This window comes from Xenopus tropicalis, chromosome 5 (genome assembly GCF_000004195.4).
Source record: "Xenopus tropicalis strain Nigerian chromosome 5, UCB_Xtro_10.0, whole genome shotgun sequence".
NCBI classification, from domain to species: domain Eukaryota; kingdom Metazoa; phylum Chordata; class Amphibia; order Anura; family Pipidae; genus Xenopus; species Xenopus tropicalis.
In genome coordinates this window covers 55,646,641-55,673,572 of record NC_030681.2, presented here as the reverse complement: position 1 = coordinate 55,673,572, position 26,932 = coordinate 55,646,641, and the positions used below count along the sequence as shown (strand labels likewise).

Here is a 26,932-nt window from a genome sequence, read left to right as displayed (position 1 = left end):
AAAATTATTTCAAACATGTAATTTATAGACTTAAGTATGTCCCTGAATGTTTGTACAGGCTTACCTGTAATCCAGTGCATGTACCAATATCTAAGACATATGATCGGTATAAAGTACTCAAAACACCTCAATGAACTTTAAAACCAATAAAAATGTTTTACAGGTTTATTTATCTTCATTATCCATTTTCACTGCCAATTTTGTCTTAAAAAACAATTCAAATACAATGCCACTTCTTTATACCCATTTACTGTGCCACTCTTGACAAGCCATTAAATATAATCAGTTTAATTAAATGTCATTCTGATTATAAAGCCACCACAGCCTTCCCTACTGTTCCTATTATGATATAGAACATTCTGCTTACAGCAAAATATTTTAAGAAAGAAATGCAACAGCAAATCACAAGATGGAATGTTTAAATTATATACATTTTAATGTACCACTTTTTTTACAACTCATAACAAGATGTGCTCCTTTAAACAAAATAAATCAAATACTCCATGTTGTGCACAAATCATATATTAAGGTACTCTAGCACAAACACTTGTAGAATTTTATTAAGGTTTTCAATAGTCGCAGAATCAAGGTTTTCTTCATTGTCTTCCATTGTGTGCCATACTTCTGGAAATGGGGAAGGAATAAGGTGTAGAATTGGAACACCTGTAGAAATGTATAACATGGCTCATGTTAACTATAAAAATACTTTGTCCTTTTTACAGAATAGTTTTTTAGATGACACCCTTAAGTAAAATATTTTTTGGGTAAACACAAATCAAAGTAAACACATTTCATGGCTTTAAATATTTACCTGAGACTGACACATCCCTGCCTGGAATAATTTTCCTTGGAAAAGAAACTCCTGACCAATGTACTGGACCTTCCTGGCTGGAACTTTTTTAAAGAAGGACTAACGTTCAATAAAGAATTGGCCTAAAAATGATACAGTAAAAACTGTGCCTCTGAAGATGCCCCCAGTATATCCTTTCTTCTTTTCTCAGCACATGCTCTCTGCCTGAGCTTAGTGACAATTAACATACAGTATATATACATATATATATATATATATATATATATATATATATATATATATATATGCATGTGAAAAATCCCATGTAGAGTTTTTTTTTAACATGTTGACAAATCAATGTTTGACTTTTATTGGTCTCTGACATTGAATGGGAAACATTTTTTCCCACTTCACTATTAAAAATTTCATAGGGGGATGGAATTATAAAAAAAATTCTCCACTCTGGTCCAGAGCAGGCCGCAGCAGGGAGTGGGAAAAGGGGTGAGTTTGCATCCGCCACTGTTGCTGGCTGGTGGGTGGGCAGTCAGGCATGTTGGTGGCAGTGGCGTACCTAGATGTTACTGGACCCAATAGCAAATATAAACAATTAAAGGCCCCAAAACATTGGTAAGTTGACCCAGATATAAGACAAGATATAAGATATCTCATTAATTAACGCCTCTCTGGGTTCTCTAAGTTCCATCCTGAGTCCCCCTGCAACTGCAGGATATGTCTCCTCTGTAGTTACACCCTGGTCATTGGGTTGGAGCCAGTACAAGAGCTACTAGCCTTGGGCACTTCTTAGGCCAGCACTGGTAATTTCCCAAAAGAAACAAAAGACCCGATGTGTGGTTTTCCTTAACATGAATAGGAGACAGCAAGGCAAGTTTTAGCCAATTCTCTGCAAAATACTAGGTAGATTCTCTCATAGTAATAACAGCAGATAATTCAGTGAAAATAAAACCACATTTTAATGGCTCAAAGATTCTTTCAAAACATAATACAAAACAAATTCAGATATATACTATACCAAACAGTGGCAAGGTGCATCCTAGTGCCTCTCCTATTTATTTTGCCTCAGAAAGACTACTATAGTTTATATAAACAATGCTGCTGTGTAGCCATGGGGGCAGCCATTCAAAGGAGAAAAGGCACAGGTTACTTAGCTGATAACAGATAAAGCTCCATTTTATTCTACAGAACTAATGTTAGCTGCTATGTAACCTGTGCCTTTTCTCCTTTGAATGGCTGCCCCCATGGCTACACAGCAGCTTTGTTTAAATAAACTATAGTAGTGTTACTGTAGCAAACACACCAGTTTTACCAGTACAGGGCAACCATATACTGTATTTTAATTACTTTAAAAAACTTTCATTTTTTTGGTGTTGCTGTTCATTTAATGGATTTTGCACATTGCAGGGTTTTTTTGGCTGCTTAGCCATTCTCACCTTAACCTTAATGATTTGTCCATTGCCGTAAGGTCTGAACAAAGCTTGTCCTAAATTTTTCAATTAAAAATGCTAACTTAAACATTAGTTTACCAAGTTATCTTACTTGCGTTTGCACATACTTGACTTTGAACTTATAAAATACATTTTCTTACTAATGATGATTTGCTAAAACATATAAGCATTATATTATCTGGACAAAATTTGACTGACCTCTTTGTAAAAATGGCACATGGTCATCAAGTACTGGTCGCGCACGAAAACCACTTTGAAAATACTGGACCTCAGAAGGATGATTCTTTAGTAAATTAAGCCCATGGAGTCTCCTTTCTAGGAAAATTGTAAATACATATTAATTATAGTGCTAACTATATAGATCTAATAATGAATTATTAATTTCCAAGTAAAGTTTGGCAAATAAGAAAAACATGCAAATTAGTCACAAATCAAGGTTTCATATGCGTCTTCTCCTTTTGTCAAGTATCATTAATATTCCTACAATATTATGATTTATATCTTAAACAAAATGCCACCTTGTGGACAAAACACATAACGTCACATTCTTTAACCAGTTCAACACTAGATATATATAATTCAGGTATGTGATCTATTATCAAGAATGCTTCGGACCTTGGGTTTTCCGAATAAGGTATGTTTTCGTAATTTGTATCTCCATACCTTAAGTCTACTAAAAATCATTTAAATATTAAATAAACCCAATAGGATTGTTTTGTTTTGATTTGGTTGTTTTATTATTCCAGAGAAAAAGAAAATCATTTAAGAAAATAAAATGATTTCCTTAAAGGGATTGTTAATGTTTGAGCTAACTTGTAGTATTATGTAGAGAGTAATATTCTAAGAGAATTTGCAATTGCTCTTCATATTTTATTATTTGTTTTTTTAATTATCTTACTGTTTGTTCAGCAACTCTCCATTTTGGAATTTCAGCAGTTTTCTGGTTGCTAGAGTTCAAATTACCTCAGCAACCAGGATGTGGTTTGAATGAAATACTGGTATATGAATAGAGGACAGGAATAGAAAAAAAAGTCCTAAAAAAATAACAGTAAGAATGTAGCCTCACAGAACAATAGTTTTTTTGGCTGCTGGGGTCAATGACCCCCATTTAAAAGTTGGGAAAGAGTCAGAAGAAAAAGGCAAATCACTCACAAAACTACAAAAAAATAAAAAATAAATAAATAATAAAGACCAAAGTGAACCACCCCTTTAAAACTGACTCTATGAGAGATGGCCTTTCCTTAATTTTGAGCTGTCTGGATAATGATATGGATCCAGTACTTACTATATAGTACAAGTAAGTTGAAAAAAAAAAGTCCTACCAACTGTTAATTGAGACAGAGGAAGGAAGAAATACCCCAACTAAAGCCTCTCAAATGTGCCTTAATTCCTTGCTGAGTCCAAGAAGGCAATCAGATTAGTTCCTGGATAAGCCTTGTAAAAAAGCCCTCAAACCCATCTTGATCTTATGTATCTGCCAGTATAGCCACTTTAAGGAGAGACTTCAATAAATTCACAGCTCTCACTATAAAGGGGCCCATACACGTGAAATGAGTGGATCTTTTCCCTATATGTCCACCTTGAGGTGGGAGATATGAGGGCCAACGATTAGACCACCTTGACAGGATAGAGGCCGTCAGGATGAGGACGACATCAACATGGCAATATGTTCTTCGCCTTGGATTTTTAAACATCTGGACAATTTTTGCCTAGATATTGGTCTAAGGGCCATATACACGGCCTGAAATCTGCCACCTCGCCCCTTGTATGGCCACCGTAAAGTGATACTGACACTAAAAAACTACTCTTCAAAATATCAATGTACATTAAAGGTTACCTGTAGGTCATGTTGATATTTTTCACCAATAGGGCTGCTTTTATAAGAAATTGTTACTTGAAGTTCCTAAACCTGACTGTTTTGCCAACCTGACTGTCCCTTCTCAGCCTGTCAGTTACAGCTTCTAATGCTACTGGACTCCTGCTGCACAAATATCGCAGCCCCCTCACAGAGGAACATGGGGGACCAGATAGGTAATGTAAAGCATCGGGCAAACACTTCTAAGTCAAAATTAAAAATAGCACGCAAAGAAAATGTTGTGATAGAAGTAAAAAAGGGTTAACTTCTGGTGTCAGTATCTCTTTAAGAAACCTTTATTGTATGTATTACAATATAATGTAAAATACACTGGTTTCTATGCGGCCAGGTAATGTGTCAAGGTAATGTTTTAATAAATAATAGTTAGCTTTGGATTGTAATCAGACCTTTGCTTTTTTTTCTAACCTGTGAGGTGACCGTTCAAATCTAATTGCAGATTGGTTGCTATGGGCAACATCACCGGTGATGTTTGTCCAGTGTTAATAAATATGCTCCTTTGAGTTCTGCACGAGCATCAACATTTCTTATTTTTTCCTTTTTTTATAGATATAGCGTGGCCTGACCCCCTAAAGCTGCTGCCCACGGGTGCCTATGTATAAATACGGCCCTGTCTTTTAGATATTTGTCCCACTACCATGACAAAGCCGAACAACAGTGGCATTTATGTAAAACATATTATTGTAGTGCCCCAAAAGCATGGAGGTGGGGGATCTCTCTTACATCATGGGGCAATTTACAGCAGCCCTACGGTTGGCGTTTCAGCTATTGTCAGTTTGTGGTTCATGGGTTTAACTCCAATAAATTCAGCAAAATAAATAGTGAACATTAAAAATGCACAAAGAATAACATTTTGTGAAATGGGGACTTAGTGATAACAACTGCTGCCTTATAGGGTTGGGGGGTCATGATTACAATTCTGAACTGGGCACTATCTGCAAGGAGTTTGTATGCTCTGCCTGTATATGTGTGGGTTTTATCAGGGTTACCTCCCACTCTCAAAAAATAAACACAGACAGGCTAATTGGATCCTGACCAAATTAACCCTAGTATGATAGGGAGAGACTGTAAGCTCCAATGGGGCAGGGACTAATGTGAATAATAAATAAGCTTTGTCAAGAGCTACATAAATATGTTGGCACTGTAAAAATAAAGGATAATAATAGTTTTATATACTATCTATATATATACAGTATATGTCTAAAGAAACATAATAACTAATAGAGTTCTGTGTTTTAGGTGCCTAAAATATATTCTATAACAGGGCTGTCCAATTGGAGGTCTGTGGGGCTGCATGTAGCATTCCAAAGGATTTTTATTGCCCCCAGCCTGCTGAAAGGCTCCTTAGACTTCACTGTATGACATCATCATTTTGATTTAATTTAATCTGGCCCTCATACATGCTATATAAATAGACAACTGGCCTACTACATGTAATAAGTGGGTGGCATTGATCTATAATATAGGCCAGTTTGCTTCTGGAATCTCATTCACTCATTTTTAAAGGAGAACTAAACCCTTAAAATGAATATGGATAGAAATGCCATATTTAATATTATAAACTGACTGCACTGGCTTAAAGTTCCAGCATCTCTATGGTAGTAATGATATAGGTCTTTACAGTTGTCACAGGAGCTCCTCATCTTGGATTCTATTAGAATTGTCCAGGACAGTGCACATGCCCAGTGTGCTCTGAGCAGCTGTTGAGAAGCTAAGATTAAGGGTTGTTGTGAATTATTAAGCAGAAAATGTCTGTCACTGATGCTACAGGGCTAATTATTCAATTCTGATGCAATTGCCCTGGTTTTAGATCTGTCATGTAATGTGAATGAATTACTAATCAGCCTTTTATCGTTACATTTATATGCTATATATACAGTATATTGTGCGTCAGTCCCTAAGCTCAGTAACTGACAGCAGCACAGAGCATGTGCAGTGAATAAGCAGAAAAGATGACGGGGAGCTGCTGGGCATCTTTGGGGGCACAGATCTTCATTGCTAAAGGGCGGTGGTTGGCTTGGGCTGTCCAAAACATAATGTACAACATTTCTGCCCTACTTCTTTAGTTATGCTTTAGTTCTCCTTTAACATGTTATACATTTAAGATCTTTTCCTCTGGATTTATTAGATTCTTAAACATTGGGGAGTGCCCAATATGCACTTGTACTTTTCTTGTCGTTTAAATCAAAATAAATATTTTTTTCTTGTAATGGACTCTATGGGAAATGGTAATTTGTTTAAAAAACTAGGCATGAATTATTTTAGTACAAGATTGAACTTCACAGATGTAAACGGTCATTACATAGCCCCTGGCAGAAGTGCAAAAGCATGCCCCTTCATGCGCTCATTCAGGCAGCACTTCTGTATGGGGAATGGCTGTGTTGAAACAGAGCTCAGAGACCTGCAACAATTCTACAAGAGGCACAGACAGTATGAAAAGTGCAAGAAATGGGCAAAATTGCTTACTGACCAGAAGGTTGTAAATGCTGACTGTACTTCTTTCAGCCTTAACTGATATGTATACTGCCTTTATTCAGTGTTTTTTAGGTGAACATTACAAACCGGAAAACAAATTTGGTAAACTAACAGTTTAGCTTAATTACTGAAAAAATCTAATTAAAAAAAACAAACAAAAAAAAAAAAAACACCTTACCAATAGACTGAAGTCGGTTAAACCATCGAGCAGTATTTTGAAAATAGTTTGGAAAGACTGGATTTGCAGTTCCAATTAGATCAAGCAAAATGAAAAGATCCTACAGAGAAATATATAAACAGTAGATCAGTTTTTTAAAAAAAATTAAACTACACAATATTTGTCTCCCTGGGGTTTCCTTGTATCCCAGGGTCTCCAGCAGAAAGATCTGCCTTCTGCTGTCAGTAACTTGCACCCAAAACCTAACTTATCTTTAAAAATTAAAATGCAAAAAATTATAGTCCTCAGATTTCTTTCAAAGTGGTGGAACAGGAAGCACTGCAGGGGCACGGCAGGGCAAGGGCAATGCCAGAGGCATTAATGGACTAAAACCTGCTGGGCACTGCTGACCAAGGCACACTGCCTGTCTGGCATCAGTAGGACCCCCACTTCGAAAGGGGAAGGGAGTTCTTAACAGGGGAGAGGGACCTTGAGGTGGCGGGCCCTAAACCCTCCAGTCCAGCACTGCTCCCTAGCACCTTGTATTCCCCAGTGCTTCCCAGCTTGCACTGATGCACTGAATAAAGCACAAGCTAGAGATGGTCCACGGGACTCATGTGGCATCCACCTCATGCCCCCTTCTGAATGCTGCACTTAAAGAATACACTATAAGGTGCAATTCTGTTTACTCAATGTAAACTTGATCTTGCACTGTGAACTCTGCACTCTTCACATTCCCCTTCCTTCTCACCGCCCATAATTATGTAGCCTGTACATGGGCATCGGGTCCCCCACTGATACACAAGATTTTGGGTTGGTACAAATCCTGCTTTACTAACATTGTCCACAGAATGACGTCTCCCTGTAGTAAATTTTTTTTTGCTGCACTAACCTGATAGAAAAGAATTTACCAGCAAAAAATTGCCTTTGAAAACATCACTTATATTTAGCAACCATTCGAATAAATGAAGTGAATCACCTATATTCCTAATGTGCAATGAACCAATTAATTTTGGCAGTAAAAAGTAAAAAAGTATGCTGATATTTTTCATTAATCTCCATGGAAACTACTGTATGTGGGTAAAAAGTAGGTCATGTTAGAGATCATTTTTTATTAGAAAGGGCAAATGCTTCAGTGAATTAACAATTTTTAAAACTCCTTCAGTCTTTAGATTTTTCTGCCTGTCATGGCTGGTTTAGTGATGTAAATGCTACAATTTCTGTTCAAATGTGTTGACAATTAGTTGGGTGCAGTAACTACATAATAAATATTCAGAAAATCAAAAACATTATTACACTGTAATATACTGTACATTAAAAGTCATGATTAGAAGAAATAAATCATCGCTGCCTCCCAGGATCCACAACATAACGGAAAACAGGTACCCTGAATAATTTAGCCCAGAGCTGGTGAACTGAAATGTAAATAGTTTTTATTGACTGTCGAAAAACCTTACTTTATATATTTCTGTTTGTTTTGACTTAATTACAAATCGGATTTTCATCACAATACACCTGTGGTAGTTTGTCACACCTAAGTGTAAGATGGCCAACTACCCCCTCATTCATTCTATGTGTCTGTCTAACTCCAATAAGCCTACAACTGTTTTGTACATTGAGACAACCAGGCATAAGACAATCTCTGCACAGTACTATTAACTGATCTGATACTGTATATACCAACCTCTAAGTTACACTATTCTTTCTGCAAAAAACACTATTCTGTATACATGGAATCCTATTGATATGAAAATAAATAAAAACATTTATTAAAAAAAAAAAGTCATGATTAGTAGATTTTAAGTTTATTGAGAGTGACTTTTGTAAGACATCTCACTTTGGAAACCCTAAAGAGCTTGTAATACACTACAGAAAATGTTAAAACTTTGCCTTTTCTATAAGTCAGTATATCAGTACTGATTTACTGACATAGCTGCTATATTGGGTTACCCATAGCTACCACTCATATTTTCTTTCAATTTCTAGCTTGTAGCAGAAATTAACTGATGACTGATTGCTATAGGGAAATGCAATTGTGCAACTAGGACAAGAGCAATACTTGATATTTTACATTTTGAGAAGGGATGTTGGCAGCAAAAATAGGAGTCTTGACAAGTTTTATGGATAAAGGGTTTCCAGATAAGGAGTGCCATACCTGTACCTATGTACACCAGTGCAGTGCATATATTAGAGAGTGTTAAAAGGTAACAGGGATTATTGCTTATGATCCATAACTTTGGCCTATATCTACAATGTCCTGATCTGCAATTTAGAAATGGTGAGTGGTATGCACCAGTTTCATTGGGTTCACTAAAGCCTTACATAATAAATATTCTATAGATCTACATAACCTATACTCTTGTAAAGGCTGCACATTTAACATATTCACCAAGAAGGTTTTGCAGTCACCCCAAACAAGACAGTTTATAATTCAAACACTGAGCTACAGTGTATTGTTACACCATACCAATATACTTACGATTCCATGAAGTTGATTTGTGTTTTCTGCATTTGGTGGATGAGAAATGGTTTCCATCTTTTGAGCCAAATGTTTAGAGCCATACAATGAATCATATGAAGACCATCGCTGAAATGCTTCTTCGCCATCAAAGAAAATTAGCTGAAGTGAAAGATCTAGCTTTGAATTTAGTTTCTTCTGAAATAATAAAAATAAATTAGGCTTTAGAACATGTCAGAAGACCCACTACTTGGTGTAAGAAGGTAGGGATGAAACTGTGCTGTCCTGATCTGACTGATGCCAATGTACTTTGCTAGTGCTTTGGTCTCCTTGATAGTGGTCACTCTACCCTTGGTAGGTGCTCCTGATAAACTTATGGTTATACTTCTAATCTCTGGTATTTACCTTGGCCTGTTCCTAACTCTGTGTAGGCTACCTGCCATCATGACCATTTGTCTTAATATAGGATTTTGAGCTTTTAAATAGTGATGAGCGAATTTTTTCGCCAGGCATGGATTCGCAGTGAATTTCTACATTTCGCCATTGACAAATTGTTTAGCAAAACTTCAGTGAAAATTTGGCGCATGGAAATTTTTCTTTAACCACAATCGCAACCAAAACCCCTAAATACTACTCCCATTTTTCAAAATTTGGCAGGTTATTTAAAGTTTTAACACATTTCTGGGGGTTTTGGGGTATTATGTATTATTAGAGTTTTGCTAAAAAAGGTTCTACAAACAAATAAATAAAGTTGAGGAGACTGCCTCACACAGACAAAAGCAAACAAAAGGAATTCTGGGAACGAATTCCAGACTCTTAAAAAAATCCCATTTACATGGGTTTATCCTATAGGCTACAGCTAAAAAAGGTGAAATTGCCCTTTAAGCTCTCAGTTCCCTCAAGTGACCTGTTTAGCTTATTAGTTACAATTGTATCTAATTTTAAGTGCAAATGTTGCGTGTTAACGTTTCTGGGCTCGCTACCAAAAGCTACTTTTTAATTAAGTTTGGAAAACATTGTTTCTTTTTTAGCAGTCAGTCCATGAGATCAAAGGGAAATTAGGTACTTTTAGAAAGAAACGGGGACTGTGGGCTGAACTGTTAAAAGAGGGACTGTCCCGCAAAAATTGAGTGGTATGCCATTGGCTGTCTGTTTATACTGCCTGTGCCAGTACCAACCTTCCTGCATTGTTTAACCTGCCTTGTATCCTGATTTCACACACCTGTCCAACCTGTGTCCCAGTTCTGGTTCCTCCTTGGTCCTCATTCATAACCCCTTAATAAGGTTTCTAGCAGATCAATTTCTAAAATCTCTGCCCTTTATTAAGTCATGATAAATATTACTACTACAATGCAATTCTCCAGTACATAATCTTGAATGTTTTCACTTAACATACTTTTAAATAACTTGCTTTCTACACGCTAAACATAAAATCCTATAAATGCCAGGCTAAAGTTAATCCATTTTAAAATATTGGAATTACATCAGCTTTCCTGCAATCAGTTGTTACCATGACAGAAGAAATGGCATCTGGCTAAAATACATTTCTCTAAGTACTTGAACTGCACAATATCTGGGGCTCCCACCAGTCCGGTTTCCATGGGCTGTCAAGTACACACTACTCAGTTCCTCATTTTCTGTTTTTGTCTAATAAATTGTGAACAGTAATTGTTTAATACAATTTTAAATAATTTAAATGCCCACCATTTAGTGTTTACTAAAGACCTAATGTACCTATGACTCATTGTAAGTTTGCTTATTGCAATATTAGTCGAGCAAAATAAAATTTACTTACACTGTATAAATTATTATTTTGTATCCTTCAGTCTTGGAACACACAATCACAGAAAGCAAGCAAGCAAGCATCATTTTGTGGGTAAGATTATTAAGGCAAGTTTTGCATTATCCCCAAATCTTGTGTATGTGCCAGAATGGGGGACCTGATGCCTATGCACAGGATACATAAAGACTGTGAAGGGTACATATTGTGAGTAGTGCACTAAAATCTAGGAAGTAATAAATAGCAAGTGAAAGCAATAGACATAGGCAATAGGCATACAGACAGGGCAGAAAATATATGATTAACAGCTATTTGAAATACCTTTATAACAGGTATGGATATTTTAAGAAAAAAAAAGAATCTAGGTTTCAAGTTCAATTTGAAAGTTACTTTTATTATATAGCTTTTTATGTCTGGGTGACAGGTCCCCTTTAAATGATCATTTAGTGAATGTAAAACTTGCTTCCACTGTTGCTCCAGTCTGGGCAGTATAATACAGTGGCTATGGGTAATCAAACCCTTTATTATTATTAAGACTTGCCCTAAACTAGCAATCCATTCTGTTTGCAACAGGAGCTGAGCTTTTTCCTCTTCACTTACACAAGTGGGTCTGTAGCATACTTCTACAATTAACTTGCCTGTCCCATTACAATCTGTAGAAATTTTGACCCATACAGCTCCAGCCTTCTCATTTTCCACAATGCCTTCTTTCTTTATACTATGTTTCGAAGTATACCTAAAGCACAGACATACCTCTTCTCTTTTTCTGTTTCCCATCTCCCAAAACAAGGTGTAGCCATGTATATTTTCTGTTTCATTGTGTGACTCCTTCAGCCAAGTTTTAGCAAATCCATGGACATATTTCTCATGCAGTGCCATTATATCAAGTTCTGCCGGTTTACCAGCATATGACCTTTATTTCAGGGCTACTGATGTGGTTACTGTCATTTAAATGTATAGAATGTTTCACAGGAGTGTGAAGACATATTCAACCATGGATTTTGGTAAATATGGAGCTATAAGTTTTCCAGAAATATCATATTATGAAGCTAATATTAAGTGTTGTTACCAATGCGAGAGAAGACTGCTTCCACTAAGCCTGTAAACAAAGCAAAATGAAGTTGAATATACAGGTATATCATTTAGTCTGTACCTTCAGAGAAGAATCCAAAGCTCTTGCTAACTCCAGCATCATTGCACATGGAACAGCTGCATCTATAGCTCCCACAAATACTCTGCCATCCCATTGAGGACTGAAGTATTTGGAGTCGTAATGACAAGCTAGCACTAAATGTCTCTTAGCAGATGGGTTCAATGTACTGATAATATTGGAGAATGTCACATAACCATAAGGTGTTGGCGCTTCAAATGTGTCTTCCTCTGTGACCCATCCAGCCTGAAGACTTTGTAGTCGTTGTTTGATGTGCTATAAAAAATGAAGCCATTCAGTATAACTAGGGGATTTGATTCACTTTAAATAACCCCTTCATCAAATAATATATCATAAGAAGTATAAAATCTAAATTATTAATTGAAAGCAAGATGTTATAAGAAAGATTACAAGCAAATTAATATTAAAACAGATCAGTAATTGAAGGGGTTGGATAACCTTTCTCAACAAAAGCTTAGGGGCAGATTTATTTTAAATGAGAAGGAAAGGTTTAAACCATGAAAGCTTTATCAGAAAGGTCTATGTAAATATACCATTTCATATACCATATATATTTCTGACACCCCAGACCCCCTCACATTTCCAAAAAGCAGGTTTCCTGAAGGCAGGAGGAGGTTTCAGCATTGTAGAGATCAAATTAATTCAGAGATTGTTTGCATTGCTAAATGTAGTCACATGCCCCACCTAATGGTAGACATGAGAATAGCACCCAGGCAGGAAAACCCTGTAATATGGGACTTGGGTCCTATTAACAGTACACTGAGTAGGAGAAAAAGTAGCTTATCTGAAAGCAGTTTTATTGTGTAGTGCTGGCTTCTACTGAAAGCTCAGACTCAGGCACAAGGTAACAAGGATCTCAAAATTTTTGTATGTATTTATTTTGTTTTTTTTTGCAGGATTTTTTGTTCTTGCTGTTTATATTATGCTGTTTTAATAAATTACTTGGTATTCATTAAAAAAACCATTAAAACCACTAAAATCAGAATGTTGATAAATGGGCCTCTATCTTTTGAGGTTTTGTACTAGCCCAAACTCGCTGCAGCTCATTAGCAGTCAAGCTCTGTGTCTCCAAATATGCACCCAGTAGTTCTCTATCTTCTGTTATTCTGATTCACTGCAAATGCTCTGTGCTGCTGTCAGTTACCTAAGGGACCCCCTCACAATATACGGTTTATATAGAATATAAAAGTGGTTCAACTCACAAAGTACTGCATATATAGAATAGAAAAGTGACAATACAAGGCTGATTAGTAATTAATTAAAATTCTCAATAAATGGCAGCTCAGAAACCCATGCAATTTGCATTAGAATATAATTATCAGCCCTGTAGCATCAGCTTCAATTACATGTGAACCTCATTTTCTTATTTTAAGCTTGGTTTCTCAACAGCTGGCCAGCATGTGCAGTGTCACTGACACTCCAAGGAAAATCCAAGATAGTGATCCTCTGTGCACAATTTTGAAGGCCCCAATCATTAGTTTTATAGGGATTTGAAAACTTTAGGCTTGTGCAGTAAGTTCAGTACAGTATATAAAATATGGCATTTCAACACATTGTTTTTAGGGTTCTGTTTTATTGTGGCCCTATGGAAAAAAAATGACTGGCTGCCAAATCTGGTGAAAAACTGGTGCTGCAATAGCTTTTCTATTAACCTATTTTTAAAGTGACAGTGACCAAAAAAATACATAAACATAAAAAAGTTACTGATAGTTCATGTTGATAATTTTTCACTGATAGGGCTGTTTTTGTTATTATAAGCTATTGATACTTGATATTCCTATACCTGACTACTAATACTGCTGTTTCCCGCCTTAAGCCTTTCTGACTCTTACATTTGGAATGCCCTCCCTGATTTCCTCCAGAGAAAATCCTTTCCTCAGTCTTTTTAAAACTAGACTTAAAGAATACCTCTTGGAGTACTCGCCCAGCACCTGAACTGGGAACTAGCACTTATATTGCAGTGTCACCCACTGTAACCTGCAGCACTTATATTCGCCTATTTGTGTCTGTAAGTTACCCTCCCATATAGATTGGGGCAAGGATCCTCTTGTATCTTTGAATCTTAACTTATTGCAACTGCACCTTGCATTTATTTGTATTTATTGTTATACTTTGTATTTATCTATTATTATCTTATAACCCCCTGTTTGTATTAATGAACCATATTCTACTGTACAGCGCTGTGTACATAAGTAGCGCTTTATAAATAAAGATATACATACATACATACCTGACTGTTTTTCCAACCTGACTGTCCCTTTTCAACCTGTCAGTTATAGATTCTAAAGCTAACAGTCTTTTGTTGCACAAATTTGGCAGGCCCTTATAGAGGAACATGAGGGATTGGATAGTTAAGGAAATAACATCAGGCAAATACTTTTATGGCAACATTATAAATAGCATGCAAAGACAATGTTATGATATAAAAAAGTTTATATCAGGTGTCAGTATCTTTTCAATAATTTTTAAATGCTAAATTTTTTAAGTAATCAGTTTGAATAAGTTTACATTTGAAACAAATTTATAAATCAATATAGGGAAACAAATGTTATTTTGATAAGGGGTGGCAGAGCTGTGTTAAAGGAACCCAAAAACACAATTTTTAATTTACCAACATAAATATCCTTCTAAAGCGTTTTTTCTTTTTGTACATGTATCATTTGTACATTTTTCTGCAACATTTTCACTAATACATAAACATGTACAGCACATTTTTCCTTCAGTGTGTTCAAAATTGGTGGGGTAATGTGTATAGTATATAATACAAGCCACTCACCTACGTGCACCCAATTAGTTTTGATTGATTCATGGGAGGACCTGTATTTTTGGATATATATATATCCAAAAAAGACCAGCAACACCGAGTTATATCCCAAAAACAATCAACAATCAAGGCCCAATGGGGACCAAGACGTAACGTTGGCTGTTCATACATTTTTAATACACAATTGATTGTTTTTGGAATATAACTCGGTGTTGCTGGTCTTTTTTGGATATTTAAATCATTTACCTTGCACCCGAGCTAAGAGCTGAAGCAGAGTGCCACCCTGGGTTCGTTATATATATATATATAAAACACATTTATAGAGAGCACTCACGGCATCCAAGTATAGAAAAAATCTGTTTATTTAATCACCGCATCTACGCGTTTCGACCCCCACAGGATCGTCATCAGGACGCGAAACGCATAGATGCGGTGATTAAATAAACAGATTTTTTCTATACTTGGATGCTGTGAGTGCTCTCTATAAATGTGCTTTCTATTTTTCTGGTCAGCACCCAGCGAGTGTTTTTGATGTGGTGAGTGCCGATTTTTGTGTACTATATATATATATATATTTGTCCGCATTAGTCAATTTGTAGTTTATTTCCCTGAGGAAGATCACTTGTTTAAAAAGGTATGAAGTCCACTTGTTCAGAAAATTGTGAAATATTTCATTGGAAACAAGCCCCAATTTATGGGCAGGCTGCAAAGGTTGGGACCTTGAGTGGCAAAAATCAGGAGGGAGTGGCATGCTGCCCACTGATGGAGCGAGTGGCGTGGGAAGGGGGTGCAAAGGCGGAAGGGCCTGGTTAGAAATTTTATGACAAAAATCAGATATTCCATCAGATGTTTGTGAATGTGAAAAAGTATTTCATGTTCAGCTGAAAGCACAAAGAAACAGGATGTGAATGGCCTGAGGGATTAGAAGCAGGAAGCTACAGAAATATCCAAGGTTGTTCTGTATAAAATACGTGCCGGCCTGAGGGAAAAAATGAGCATTAGCTATTTTAAAATACAATGTAGGAAGATGGTAATAAAAACAGCTAAAGCAGAAATGGAAGTAACTAGTTGTTTGGCACTTTCTGCTTATAAGCAGTTGCAGCTGAATATGGGAGTAATAACAAATACAGCCTAAACATACTGCATGAACTCAGCCGTATCAACAACTTGTTTTCCCAGCCAAAACAAAAATGTGGAGATTCTCCAAGTTCAGAGATACCAAGGCCAGTACTCCTGATTTACCATATGGTCAGATTTAGTCTTAATTAGAAATTAAAGAGGTAGTGACCTTCATAAAGCAAAAAAGTATGAGACTTTCATACTCAGACTTATCATACAACTCTTTGAAAGGTGCCTATATGTTGACCTGGTTGTTTTTTTGTGTGTGAGGCTTTTTGTAAGGTTTTTTTTTTTTTTCGAGCACTGGTCACATTTCTCCTGTTTGCAAAAATGTTTGCTGTATCAAGGGCTAGGGCTTCAAGAAAGGAACACAGTTGGCTCCAAACCCTAGTTGAACCAGTGCAGGGCAATATTATGTTATATTCTAATTACTTTTAAAACACTTTTTTTGAATAATTTGAATACTGATACCTTTTCAAAAATAATGTCAGAGTCCCCTAGAGGACCTGATTTCCAGGGGTTGGGCACATTTTCTCTACATAAAATCCCAACTGGAGTCTGTAAAACCACAAATTAGAAACTGCTGCATTCCTTAGTAAGTATGAAGCCAGCAGCCTGACATGGATGCAAAAGGATGTATGAACAGCCGTTATTACTGCAAATAGGTGCTTTGTTAAGAAAGAAGAGCCTTGCCTTCCCCAGGGTTTTTGAAAGAGTGTCAGTTACATCAGGCATATAAGAGGCTTATTTACAAACATAGGTGCTAAACTGCACAACAACAGCTGAAGAGCAATATGTTATAATGAGCCTTTTACAGAAGAGGACTGGCACACTGGCATATAACACCTGCAACCTTAGGCAACCTGCAACCTTCTGCTTACTCTCTACTAAGTGGTTTTGACATGCTTTTAATGTCTTTTCTGATATGCTTTTCCTCACTGTTGGTAAATGAATAAAAGCAACCTTCAGAAAAGGGCAGATAAAAGATTTATAGTAAGCTACAACATAAACCAATACATATTTAACATGCTTGCACTACTCACTTGGCGAACAGCATAATTTCCTGGGGATCCAGCATATCTTTCGGTCAGCATGGGTTTCAAATCGGTCTGGAACATCTGACCAACATCTGTTTGCGACAAAACTTTTTGGATATCAGAAGTGTGTAACACAACAGGGCGATGGGAATTCTGTATTGATAAAAAAATATAATATATATCACTAGATAAACTGTTGCAGATGCATATCAGTATCTGAGTGCTAAAGGACCCCAAGGAACCAATCAGATAGCTGTTTTTATATTCTAACAACAGATCTGTAAATACAAGTGTTGATTGTTTGCCACTAGAACAAACTTTGCACCTGATACTACATTCCCTATTTGAAGAGTCATTAACACAAGAAGACACAATGATGTTTAATATTACCTATCAGTTACAAATTTAAGTCCCCTCTTTAAAGTTTCATTATTTTCTCTCAGCCATGCTTTTAAAATCAGCAACTATAAGAAATATAGAAAAAAATAACTAATTGATAAAATTCCACTACATATCAGTCAATTTTTGTAAATTTAAATTTAAGGTTTTGGTGAAAAGTAAAATATTTTTATTAAAACATGTCTCTTTAAATGTAAATTCAACATAACTGTACTTTCAAACCTTGTAGGTTTTTCATTGCTAAAGAACACCACCCATCTAGACACCAGAAAAGTAATTACACAATAACTACAATTTTTACTGTTAGAACTCCACATTTACATAAGACTAGGACTCCAACACATACAAACATTTTTCTTTTATCAGTGTTTATTTTGTCTCGTAATTTCTAAACACAAACATCCAAAAGCAAGATAGGTAAAAACAATTTGTTTTGTAGAGGAATTTTCATTCTTCTATAAACACGGTTGTCTGCCCATTGAGTGTGAATATCTTGGTAATAAGCAATAACCTCTGCATTTGTGATTCTCTGTTTCTCTTCACTGCACAATTGATATGCGGTCCATTGCCTTGCCTTTTGATACAAGATGTTTACAGTGGGATTACACATTGATGTCCTGCATTGTTAGATCGCCAGTAGACTGAAACATTAATATTATTTGTTTGTTACCTGATATTTTCCATTTATTTTATAAAGAAGGACAAAAGAAGGCATTTTAATTGAGTTTTACCTTGGCCGAACACACCATCAAGAATAAAGTAGCAAATAACAAAAGATTCTCCGTATAAGTGGTATCCAAGGGGACCCTTAATATATATATATAGATTTTCTTATATAGCAGAGCTTCAGCCATATTGTTTTGATGTTTAAATAGCCTATTGTTTTCTGTACTAGGGTGTTTTAGACTTTTTCTGCAACCACAGTCAGTGGTCAGTTTGTACACAGTCAGTGAGCATTATATATTGTACCTATAGACCACCTATAAGCATATAATGTGTTATGCTTGAAAGTTTATTATTTCTGAATCTTACAACAGTTCCCAACAACCACCTTTAAAATGGCAGTATACCCCTATGTTCAACAGGGGTTCAGTAAAAAGGGACTGTGCTGATTATATTTGTTATTCTTTTCATGACAAAAGTTCTTGGTTTTTGCTACTTTTTAAGCTAAACAGAATAAAAAGAGGCATTTAATATACCTCATATTTGGTCCTTACCAGGTAAATAATTAGATTACAAGTGCACAGATTGTCCACCTGCATAATAAACTACTGCTAACAAAACAAAGGGGTAAGGTAGAGGCATTGTATACTGGTATATATGGTAATTACCTACCTTGCAAGGAGCAAACATGGATTAGCTTTAGTTTCAAGTAATAAACAATAGGCACAAGCCCTGGTCATTGCAAAAGGGGTATACTGCTCCTTTAATAAAAAGGAACCCACATAAATTATGCCTAAGGCATGGCAGCATATAAGCAGTTCAGCTGTGCACACATCATTTTGAGGATTCTGTCTGTAACTAATATCGATACTTGTATGTATTCAGCCTGATCCCAAGCCAGAGTATAGAGCAGCCCTGCAACCCCAGAAAGCATATGTAGACACCCTGCATCCCCAACCAGAATCTGTAGCCAGCCTTGTATTTAGCTATTCTCTTCCCCTAACCAGTGTATATAGTCAACCCGACATACACCCCTCTACTATGCCACAGTTTCTTGTAGATTGTAAGCTCTTTTGGGCAGGGCTCTCTTCACCTTTTGTATTGGTTATTGGTTGCTTTATATGTTACTCTGTATGTCCAATGTATGAAACCCACTTATTGTACAGCACTGCGGAATATGTTAGCGCTTTATAAATAAATGTTAATAATAATAATAGCCAACCTACTTATATTAGCCAGGTAGTGAAGACAGCAAGTGCTCTTAGACAGATTATGTAGCCAGCATCCCCTGAACTATGTGGCCAGCTGCTTTCCACCAACACAAAAACTGAGGCATCAGATCAGTCGCACTGTCTAAAGAACCAAATGAAAAACTGACTTTTAATGCTGCATACCCACAAACAGCACATCCTCTTACAGAAAAAAACAAATACATGTACAAGGCTGGAGTTGCACAAACAATCCAAAATTAAACATTGTGTAAGCTCCAGTGCCAGTAGCACCACTAAAACAAAAGCTGTTTCACAGTGGAAAACTGCAAATGACTTTTTATGTTCCTAAACCATCATTGTGCATCCTAGAACCTAACCCACTAATGTTTTAAATTTAAATATATTAGGAAATGAATAATTAAAAGTTTAGAAAATAACCTTTTCCTGTGGCACTGTCAATTTTTGAATTAACAAAAGAATAAAAGTTCTTGCCTTTTGCACAATAAAAACTGTTTCCACGCCACTGAGTTTCAGCCTGTTTAATGCAATCCTTGTGCTTTTCCACATGATGTTAGAAGTCATTAGACCAGCATGTGAGATAGGATTGAAAAATTGTTCTGGCCTAACAATAACGTATGTGTATTTTGTTATATAAATATGCACTACATGTTAATTTTCATATACATACTATAGAAGCTAAAGAATAGACACAATTTAGAGACAGACAGACAGAAGAACCATTTTGTTTTAGTGAATTGCAGGAATCAGGTATGTCTGTGTAAAAAATACATTTATATTTATGGTTCATTTTTGGAAGTTTAGATAATGTTTATGCACCTTATTTACATATGTCTAACTAAATGAGTTCATGTCCAAAAGAGGGCTATATTTAATTTAAATGTTGGGGGCAAGTTCATCTTTCAACATGATAATCCAGCCCTGAAAATGACTGCATTTTAGCATTAAGACATTGAATACTGCAATCCCAAGCTTTTACAGCCAACATCCCAGCCATGTGTATAATGGTTGCAGAAACTGTATGTACAGTATTTATGTATTGAAAGCTAGGTGAGGACTCTCTCACCAGTACAGTGTGTTACCCAAGTGCCAACTAAAGGCTGGAGAAATTAGAAGTGTAAATTGCCTCACAGGGTCTCCCCCACACAAAAGATAAATGTTGCCCCCCTCCCCCAGCAATTGCACCCTAAATTTCTGTGTCCACTGGTTGCACCCACTATCCCTTGTCCCTCATGTGCCTAAGCTTGGAAGACAGGCAAGAAAAAGTAAGTACAAACAGCAGAGCTCTCCCCGCCCCCCCATGGTTGTAGGGTTAAGCCACTGGTAGAAATTTTTTATAATATAATCACACTGTGGGCATTCAAGTCAAAATACAGGTATGGGATACCTTACCTGGAAACCCATTATTCAGGATTCTCCAAATAACAGGAAGGTCATTTTAAGCAATTAATTCTTAATTTTGAAAAATGATTTCCTTTTTTTCTGTAATAATAAACCAGTCCCTTGTACTTGGTAACTGAATCCTAATGGGTTTATTTAATGTTTAAATGTTTTTAACATAATGTGATTCAAATTACAAAAAGACCCCTTATATGGAAAAGCTCCTTATACAGGTAATTTTCTTCTCTGCCTTCCATCTTGTTTTTACAAATGCACTGGGGGCATAGCACCTGCCTGTCAGTGCATACATGGGGCAGATTTCTGTGTGCAGAAAGTGCAAAAGTGTGCATTTTCACACTCAAATCCTCCCTATTTGCAGGGACGGGCCAAGCCGACTGGGCGTACTAGACAACCTAGTCAGCCACCTCGCCCCTAGAGTGGGTCATTTCCCCACCCCATAATGACAAGCGGTGGGGAAAATGACAAAGGAGCACGGACTAGGGGTAGGCAGGAGAGGCGCCTGGCGCCCCCCAATCGTTGCGCCCTAGGCAGCTGCCTCTTCTGCCTACCCCTAGTTCCAGCCCTCTGCACAAGGGTGGATACCATGCCCTTTAGTGCATTTCTGTCACAGAAAATATACCACGTGACACTGGCCTTTGTGAATCAATAAGTGCAAGTCAATTGCATATTTAGCTGCAGCATGCAAAAGGTGCCCTAGAAGTTATACATCCACAAGGCAGGTATTAATTGCAAAGTTCTGTGGTGTCTGTGCGCCCTGCACATTGCATCTTATTCAATAAACTTTATTTAAAAAGGGGCTCCTTAATATGGCCATACAAGGCCCAATCAAAGCTGCCAATCCCTCCAAACTGAGTTGGCAGCTTATTGGCCTGTTTATGCCCCCCCCCCCCACAAACTCCCAATGCCTGATCAATAGCTTACCTAAAATTGGGCAGATATCAGTTGGACAAGTTTGAAAATCCCGTTGGACAAGAATGGTGTGTTGATGTGGTCCTCGTACTAAGGGCCTCTGTAGACCCCAGGACAACCAAGCAGATCAGCCTGACAGTTCAAATCTGACAGTGTATGCACTTAGACCTTACAGTACTTTCAATATTTTCATTTGCCCCATTTACTCCCGTCATTTCCAACATAGATGTATATTTTGCCTTCAAGGATCATTGTTTGATATGGCAAGATGCAGTTTACAGGAAAAGTTCACTTTGCAGAGCCAAAATATATATATTTGTAAGAACGTTTCATCCTAAATATCAACTATATATTGCACAAACACTCATTCATGACAGTGGACTAAACAATATCATCTGGTAACAGCTGTCTGGCCCACACAGAAGTGCAGTCACTATGAAGTATAGCCTTGCATTTTTTTTCATTTCCCGGGTTTTTATATGAGCACAAGGCTCTGCTCAGCAGCAAGCAGACCTAATGCTTTGCCAGACATGATCCAATATAGCAAAAAAAACAACAAGAAATTGGAGGAAGATGGCCAGAGGGCTATCTCTAACCAAACACATTCTTTAATCCATAATAGTAACTACTCTTATTTGTACTCTCTACTATATATGAGGGAAGTACAGAATGGAAGGAGCTGAAAATACAATGCACAATGCTTCCCAGCTAAGTAATTAGCTTGATCTCACCAACCCCAGGGTTCCTACTGGAAAATGCATCAATGAACCGAACCCCCATTCCCAGGGAAACATCAGCCTTTGTATAAACTGCTTTCCCAAACCTATATTTAAGCCTAAGCACTGCCTGCAGTTAACATGACAGGAATTCTTGTCTCACTGCAGCAAAAGCCGAGGAGAGAAACCACTGTCATCCCTGTACTTTGCACGTATGTGCAGTTTAATCATCACCTTCATCATATCCTACTAAACTGCATGATATGGGCACGATCCTGCACTGAATCAAAGGAATATACCCATAGGTATAGCACCCATTTACTGAATGTAAAGCTGCGCCTACTTTCTCTGTTGTCCAGCGGCTACTGACGCTCTGGCCATTGGTGTGAATGACACAGACTGACAGCAGGTAGAAGGCTCCGCAGATCAGGGCGATCCTATCGCTCTTCTTGCCGCTGTCCATCTCTCAGCCAGCAGCAGCCTCCAAGGTATCCGAGCACTTCCTCTGCCTGCCAGTAATGTTGCTCTGAGTGGGGGGAAGGAGTCAGAGTGAGGCGGGGACAACAAGTGTCTGATCCAATTGTCCCTGCAGGCATATTATTTTGTGAATAGAAATGCCTTCAGATGTGTGTGTGAGTGAGTAATGAGTAATGAAATAGCTGGCACGTAACTCAAGCCTAAACACCAGCTGTATATTTGAATCAATATATTTTAATTTCTCCAGTAGGAACGTTACTCTCTTTTTTATAAAGTGCCCATGACAGGATAAGTCATGATGTAATTGTTTATGAGTAGTGAAGCAAGCCTGTGTATTTCAACACTGCCGTTCAGCCACAGGCGAAACAGATCAGCCTGTACACACTGTCCTGGAGCCGAGCTCCCTAAACCAGGGGTCCCCAACCTTTCTTACTTGTGAGCCACAGTCAAATATAAAAAGACTTGGAGAGCAACACAAACATCATAAAAGTTCATGGAGGTGCCAAATAAGGGCTAAGATTGGCTATTAAGCAGCCTCTGTGTATGCTATCCACTTATGGGAGGCTTTATTTCCTAGTGAATCTTTTTTTATTCAACCAAAACTTGCCCTCAAGTCAGGAATTCAAAAATAACTACCTGGTTTAGGGGCACTGGGAGCAACATCCAAGGGGTTGGGGAGCAGCATGTGGCCCTGAGCCACTGGTTGGGGATCCCTGCCCTAAACAATACAGAGAGCGAGGGTGCTGCCGAGTCGGGGCCCCTGTACATACTTTTAAGTCCCGGAGAGTTTTGAAACGTCAGAGAGGGGGGGGGGGGGGGGGGGGGGAGTGGGGATCTGTAGTGACTCCCATAAAACATCATCTAATGCTCGGGGGGGGGGGAGTGGGGATCTGTAGTGACTCCCATAAAACATCATCTAATGCTCGGGGGGGGGGGGGGGAGTGGGGATCTGTAGTGATTCCCATAAAACATCATCTAATGCTCGGGGGGGGGGGGGAGTGGGGATCTGTAGTGACTCCCATAAAACATCATCTAATGCTCTGCTTATGCTGAGCTGCTGCTGTCAGCCCCACATCCCAACTTCAGGAATCCTCAATAATAACGCTTATTCCTCTGCTCTGCATTATTACTGCTGCTGCAGCCAGGCTTCAGTTCAAAGCCAGAGGGTGCTGGGGGGAAGATATCTAATTACTGACATGCCTTCCAAACTACTGCAATTATGTTTCTGAAAACTTCCCTGCTCCCTATGTGTGTCCCCTGGGTTTTTGGTTAGTTTGCCATTAAAACTCCCAGCTACCTTTGGCATTCTTCATTTTGCAGAGGGTGCAGGGTGACAGTAATTTTCAGAGGGGGCCCTCCGTTCATTCAAGAGCTATGCCTTTCTCAATTAAAAAATTGCTGTTCATTCTGATGCCTAATGGTTATCTGCATGCACATTTGCAGTGTTTGAATAAAAAGCAGCCTTAACAATTCTTGTTTTCTCTGTTTTTCTTTACTATAAGTTTGCACACATTAAGTAATGCAAAGGAGCAGATCTATTAACATTGGAGACAAAGATCACTGGTGATGTTGCCTATAGCAACCAAATCAGAACTTTACTTTTGTTTTCTAACTTGTAGATGACCATTGAAATCTAATTGCTGGTCACCGGTAATGTTTGTGTTCAATATTAATAAATACTCCCCTTGTTTTCAAACTGCTGACCACTACATGCTACCTGCTTACTGGTTGCTATGAGTTACTAGACAAGTATTAATCTTAGGATTATTTACTACATTACCCCAGGGTGTTCGGGCTTTTTATTCAAGTCTTAGAAAATATCAGAATTGGTTTTACCAGCAAATAATGGTACACATTGGAGTGGAACCCATTTTGGAACACATTGAGTGGAAGCCATTGGAGCGCAACCCATTATCTAGTACAGCAGTATAGTGCTGGGCACAAACTTGGCATACATAAAGTACTATGTGCCCATGGTTCCTATTTGTGTTACTGAGAGGTGCAAGTGCATCCTGTACTTTACAGCTGTCAAAGACTAAAGTGGCAAGTACACAATTTACATATACCCACCCACATAATGCCCAGAATAAATTGAGTGCAACTTGCAATCAATAAAGAAGTACAAGCTCTGAACCTGCTTAACATCACAGTTTGTACACAATGAATTGCAGTCTCAGTTGTGCTGGAATATTGAAAAATGACAGGCAAAACATGGCAAATAACTCCTTTTTTCCACTTTAAATGAGGCCCTGTACATGTCAGGACAATGGCACACAGGGTGATTGTAAGTGTTGTTTCCTGTATGCATATTGTAGCTCCATGGGCAGATAGGCCAAAACAAACATTTATTTGTATGGATATTTTGCTGATGTGATGATTGCTGATGATTGCTGATGATGATTTTGCTGATATTTTGCTGACTGTTCCTGCGTGATAATCGCCTGACATGCGAATGCAGCCGCACTTCTGTATGATTACTATACAAGTGTCCCCTTTCCATACAGCTACTTATTGCTGTAAGGACAGCATTGAATCTCCCCATTTGCAATCATTGAGCACCAAATAATTTTTTCTAAACAATTTCCTTTTAATTTTTTACTGTTATTCTGTGTGCAGTAATTCTGACAATTCATGAGGCAAACCTGCTTAAAACGCTTGTTCGAAATAAAGATGTTGTTCATGCAGATCATTTTAGAGCTGATATAATGTTGACATTGTATTGTTTTCTAGGAAACAATGTAGAAACAGATGGAGAGTACTTTGATCTATTTATACTTGGAACCAAGTGTGAGAAATCCTGATAGGCAGGTCATTTTCAGAGCCAAGTTTAAAAAAGTATTTTGTCCATTGGACAGATTTCAGCACATAACTGCACATACACCAGATATTCTAATACCTAATAGGCAGCAAGTGATCTGCCAACAGGTGGATGGCAATTAGGAGTATCTCAGCTGCTTACAAGGGCCCCTATATATAACATATTGTTTTCAGGACACTGACTATATTAAGGTTCCCTGATGGCTAGTTTGGTAACAATAGCAGAGTGCTGCCCACATATAGCTCCATAAGTGCATGTGCAGCATCTTCTCTCAGTGTAATATAATTAACTTTAATGTACCATCTAATAGCATCTATATAAGTTAAAGTTATCACACTTAAACCTACAACTGCAGCTGCATTGCCAGTATGCCATTAGCGGTGCTTTAAAGGAAAACTGTCATGGGAAAACATGTTTTTTTCAAAACCCATCAGTTAATAGAACTTCTCCAAAAGAATCCTGCTTTGAAATGCGTTTTTCAAAAACACAGATTTTGTTTTATATTTAGTTTTGAAATTTCACATGGGGCTAGCCATAATCTTAATTTCCCATGGTGCCACAGCCATGTGACCTGTGCTATAATAAACTTCAGTCACACTTTACTGCTCTGCTGCAAGTTGGAGTTATCTGACCCCCTCCCAGCAGCCGATCAGCAGAACAATGGGAAGGGAGCAAGATAGCAGCTCCTAGTAGATATCAGAATAGCACTCAATAGTAAGATATCCAAGTCCGGCTTGTGACTCTATCAGTTACATGGGAGTAGGAGAAAAAATATGTTACCTGAAAGCAGTTCTAATGTGTAGTGCTGGCTCCTTCTAAAAGCTCTGAGTCACGCACAGTGCATTGAGATGGCTGCCTACACACCAATTTTAAAATGAAAAAAAATAAAATACATTTGTTGGTTCAAGACAGTATCCCTTTAAATTTAATAATGCTATCCAGGCAAAACACTTTACACATCACTTCTGACATGCATGTTTTTTTTTTGTTTTGTTTTAACTTATAGGTTGCATAATGTCAAGAAAAGCTACCTCCTCTTTTTTACATTGCTAGTGACATAGGCAAATGGTAAGGTTGATACAGCAGGTGGGGGCCTCCTCTGACGTAAAGTACAACACAGGACCTGTGTGCTGCCATGGATACAGATAGGAGGCAAAGCTTCCATACAGCTGCTTAAAGACCATCTTTTTGGAATTATAAATGTAAGATACAAAATAACAAAAAATGCTCTAA

General features: G+C 37.6%; 1 protein-coding gene across 2 annotated transcripts; it reads right to left on the bottom strand.

Moving 5' to 3' along the window:
- Positions 1 to 412: 412 nt before the first annotated feature.
- On the bottom strand, positions 413 to 22,894 carry qpct (glutaminyl-peptide cyclotransferase). 2 transcript variants are annotated; one of them, XM_018094262.2, is made up of 8 exons: positions 22,748 to 22,894; positions 19,376 to 19,502; positions 17,094 to 17,240; positions 12,150 to 12,422; positions 9,238 to 9,414; positions 6,780 to 6,879; positions 2,452 to 2,568; positions 413 to 663 (listed from the first exon to the last, which is right to left on the bottom strand). In XM_018094262.2, the coding sequence occupies exons 3-8, from the start codon at positions 17,166 to 17,168 to the stop codon at positions 518 to 520; spliced, it is 888 nt and encodes a 295-aa protein (XP_017949751.2). In that variant the 5' UTR covers positions 17,169 to 17,240; positions 19,376 to 19,502; positions 22,748 to 22,894; the 3' UTR covers positions 413 to 517. The 2 variants fall into 2 exon arrangements, with proteins under 2 accessions (XP_017949751.2, NP_001017245.1); NM_001017245.2 differs by lacking the exon at positions 19,376 to 19,502 and having other exon boundaries at positions 22,748 to 22,884.
- Between the last annotated feature and the right edge of the window lie 4,038 nt (positions 22,895 to 26,932).

Bases quoted from the DNA above. Each gene is read 5' to 3' on its own strand.
- qpct (NM_001017245.2), bottom strand. From the start codon at position 22,867: ATGGACAGCGGCAAGAAGAGCGATAGGATCGCCCTGATCTGCGGAGCC. The intron at 12,423-17,093 runs GTGAGTAGTGCA...CATTTTTTATAG, and splicing joins GAAATTATGCTGTTCGCCAA to CACATCAAACAACGACTACA. The intron at 664-2,451 runs GTCAGTCAAATT...ACATTTCTACAG, and splicing joins TGTGCCATTTTTACAAAGAG to GTGTTCCAATTCTACACCTT.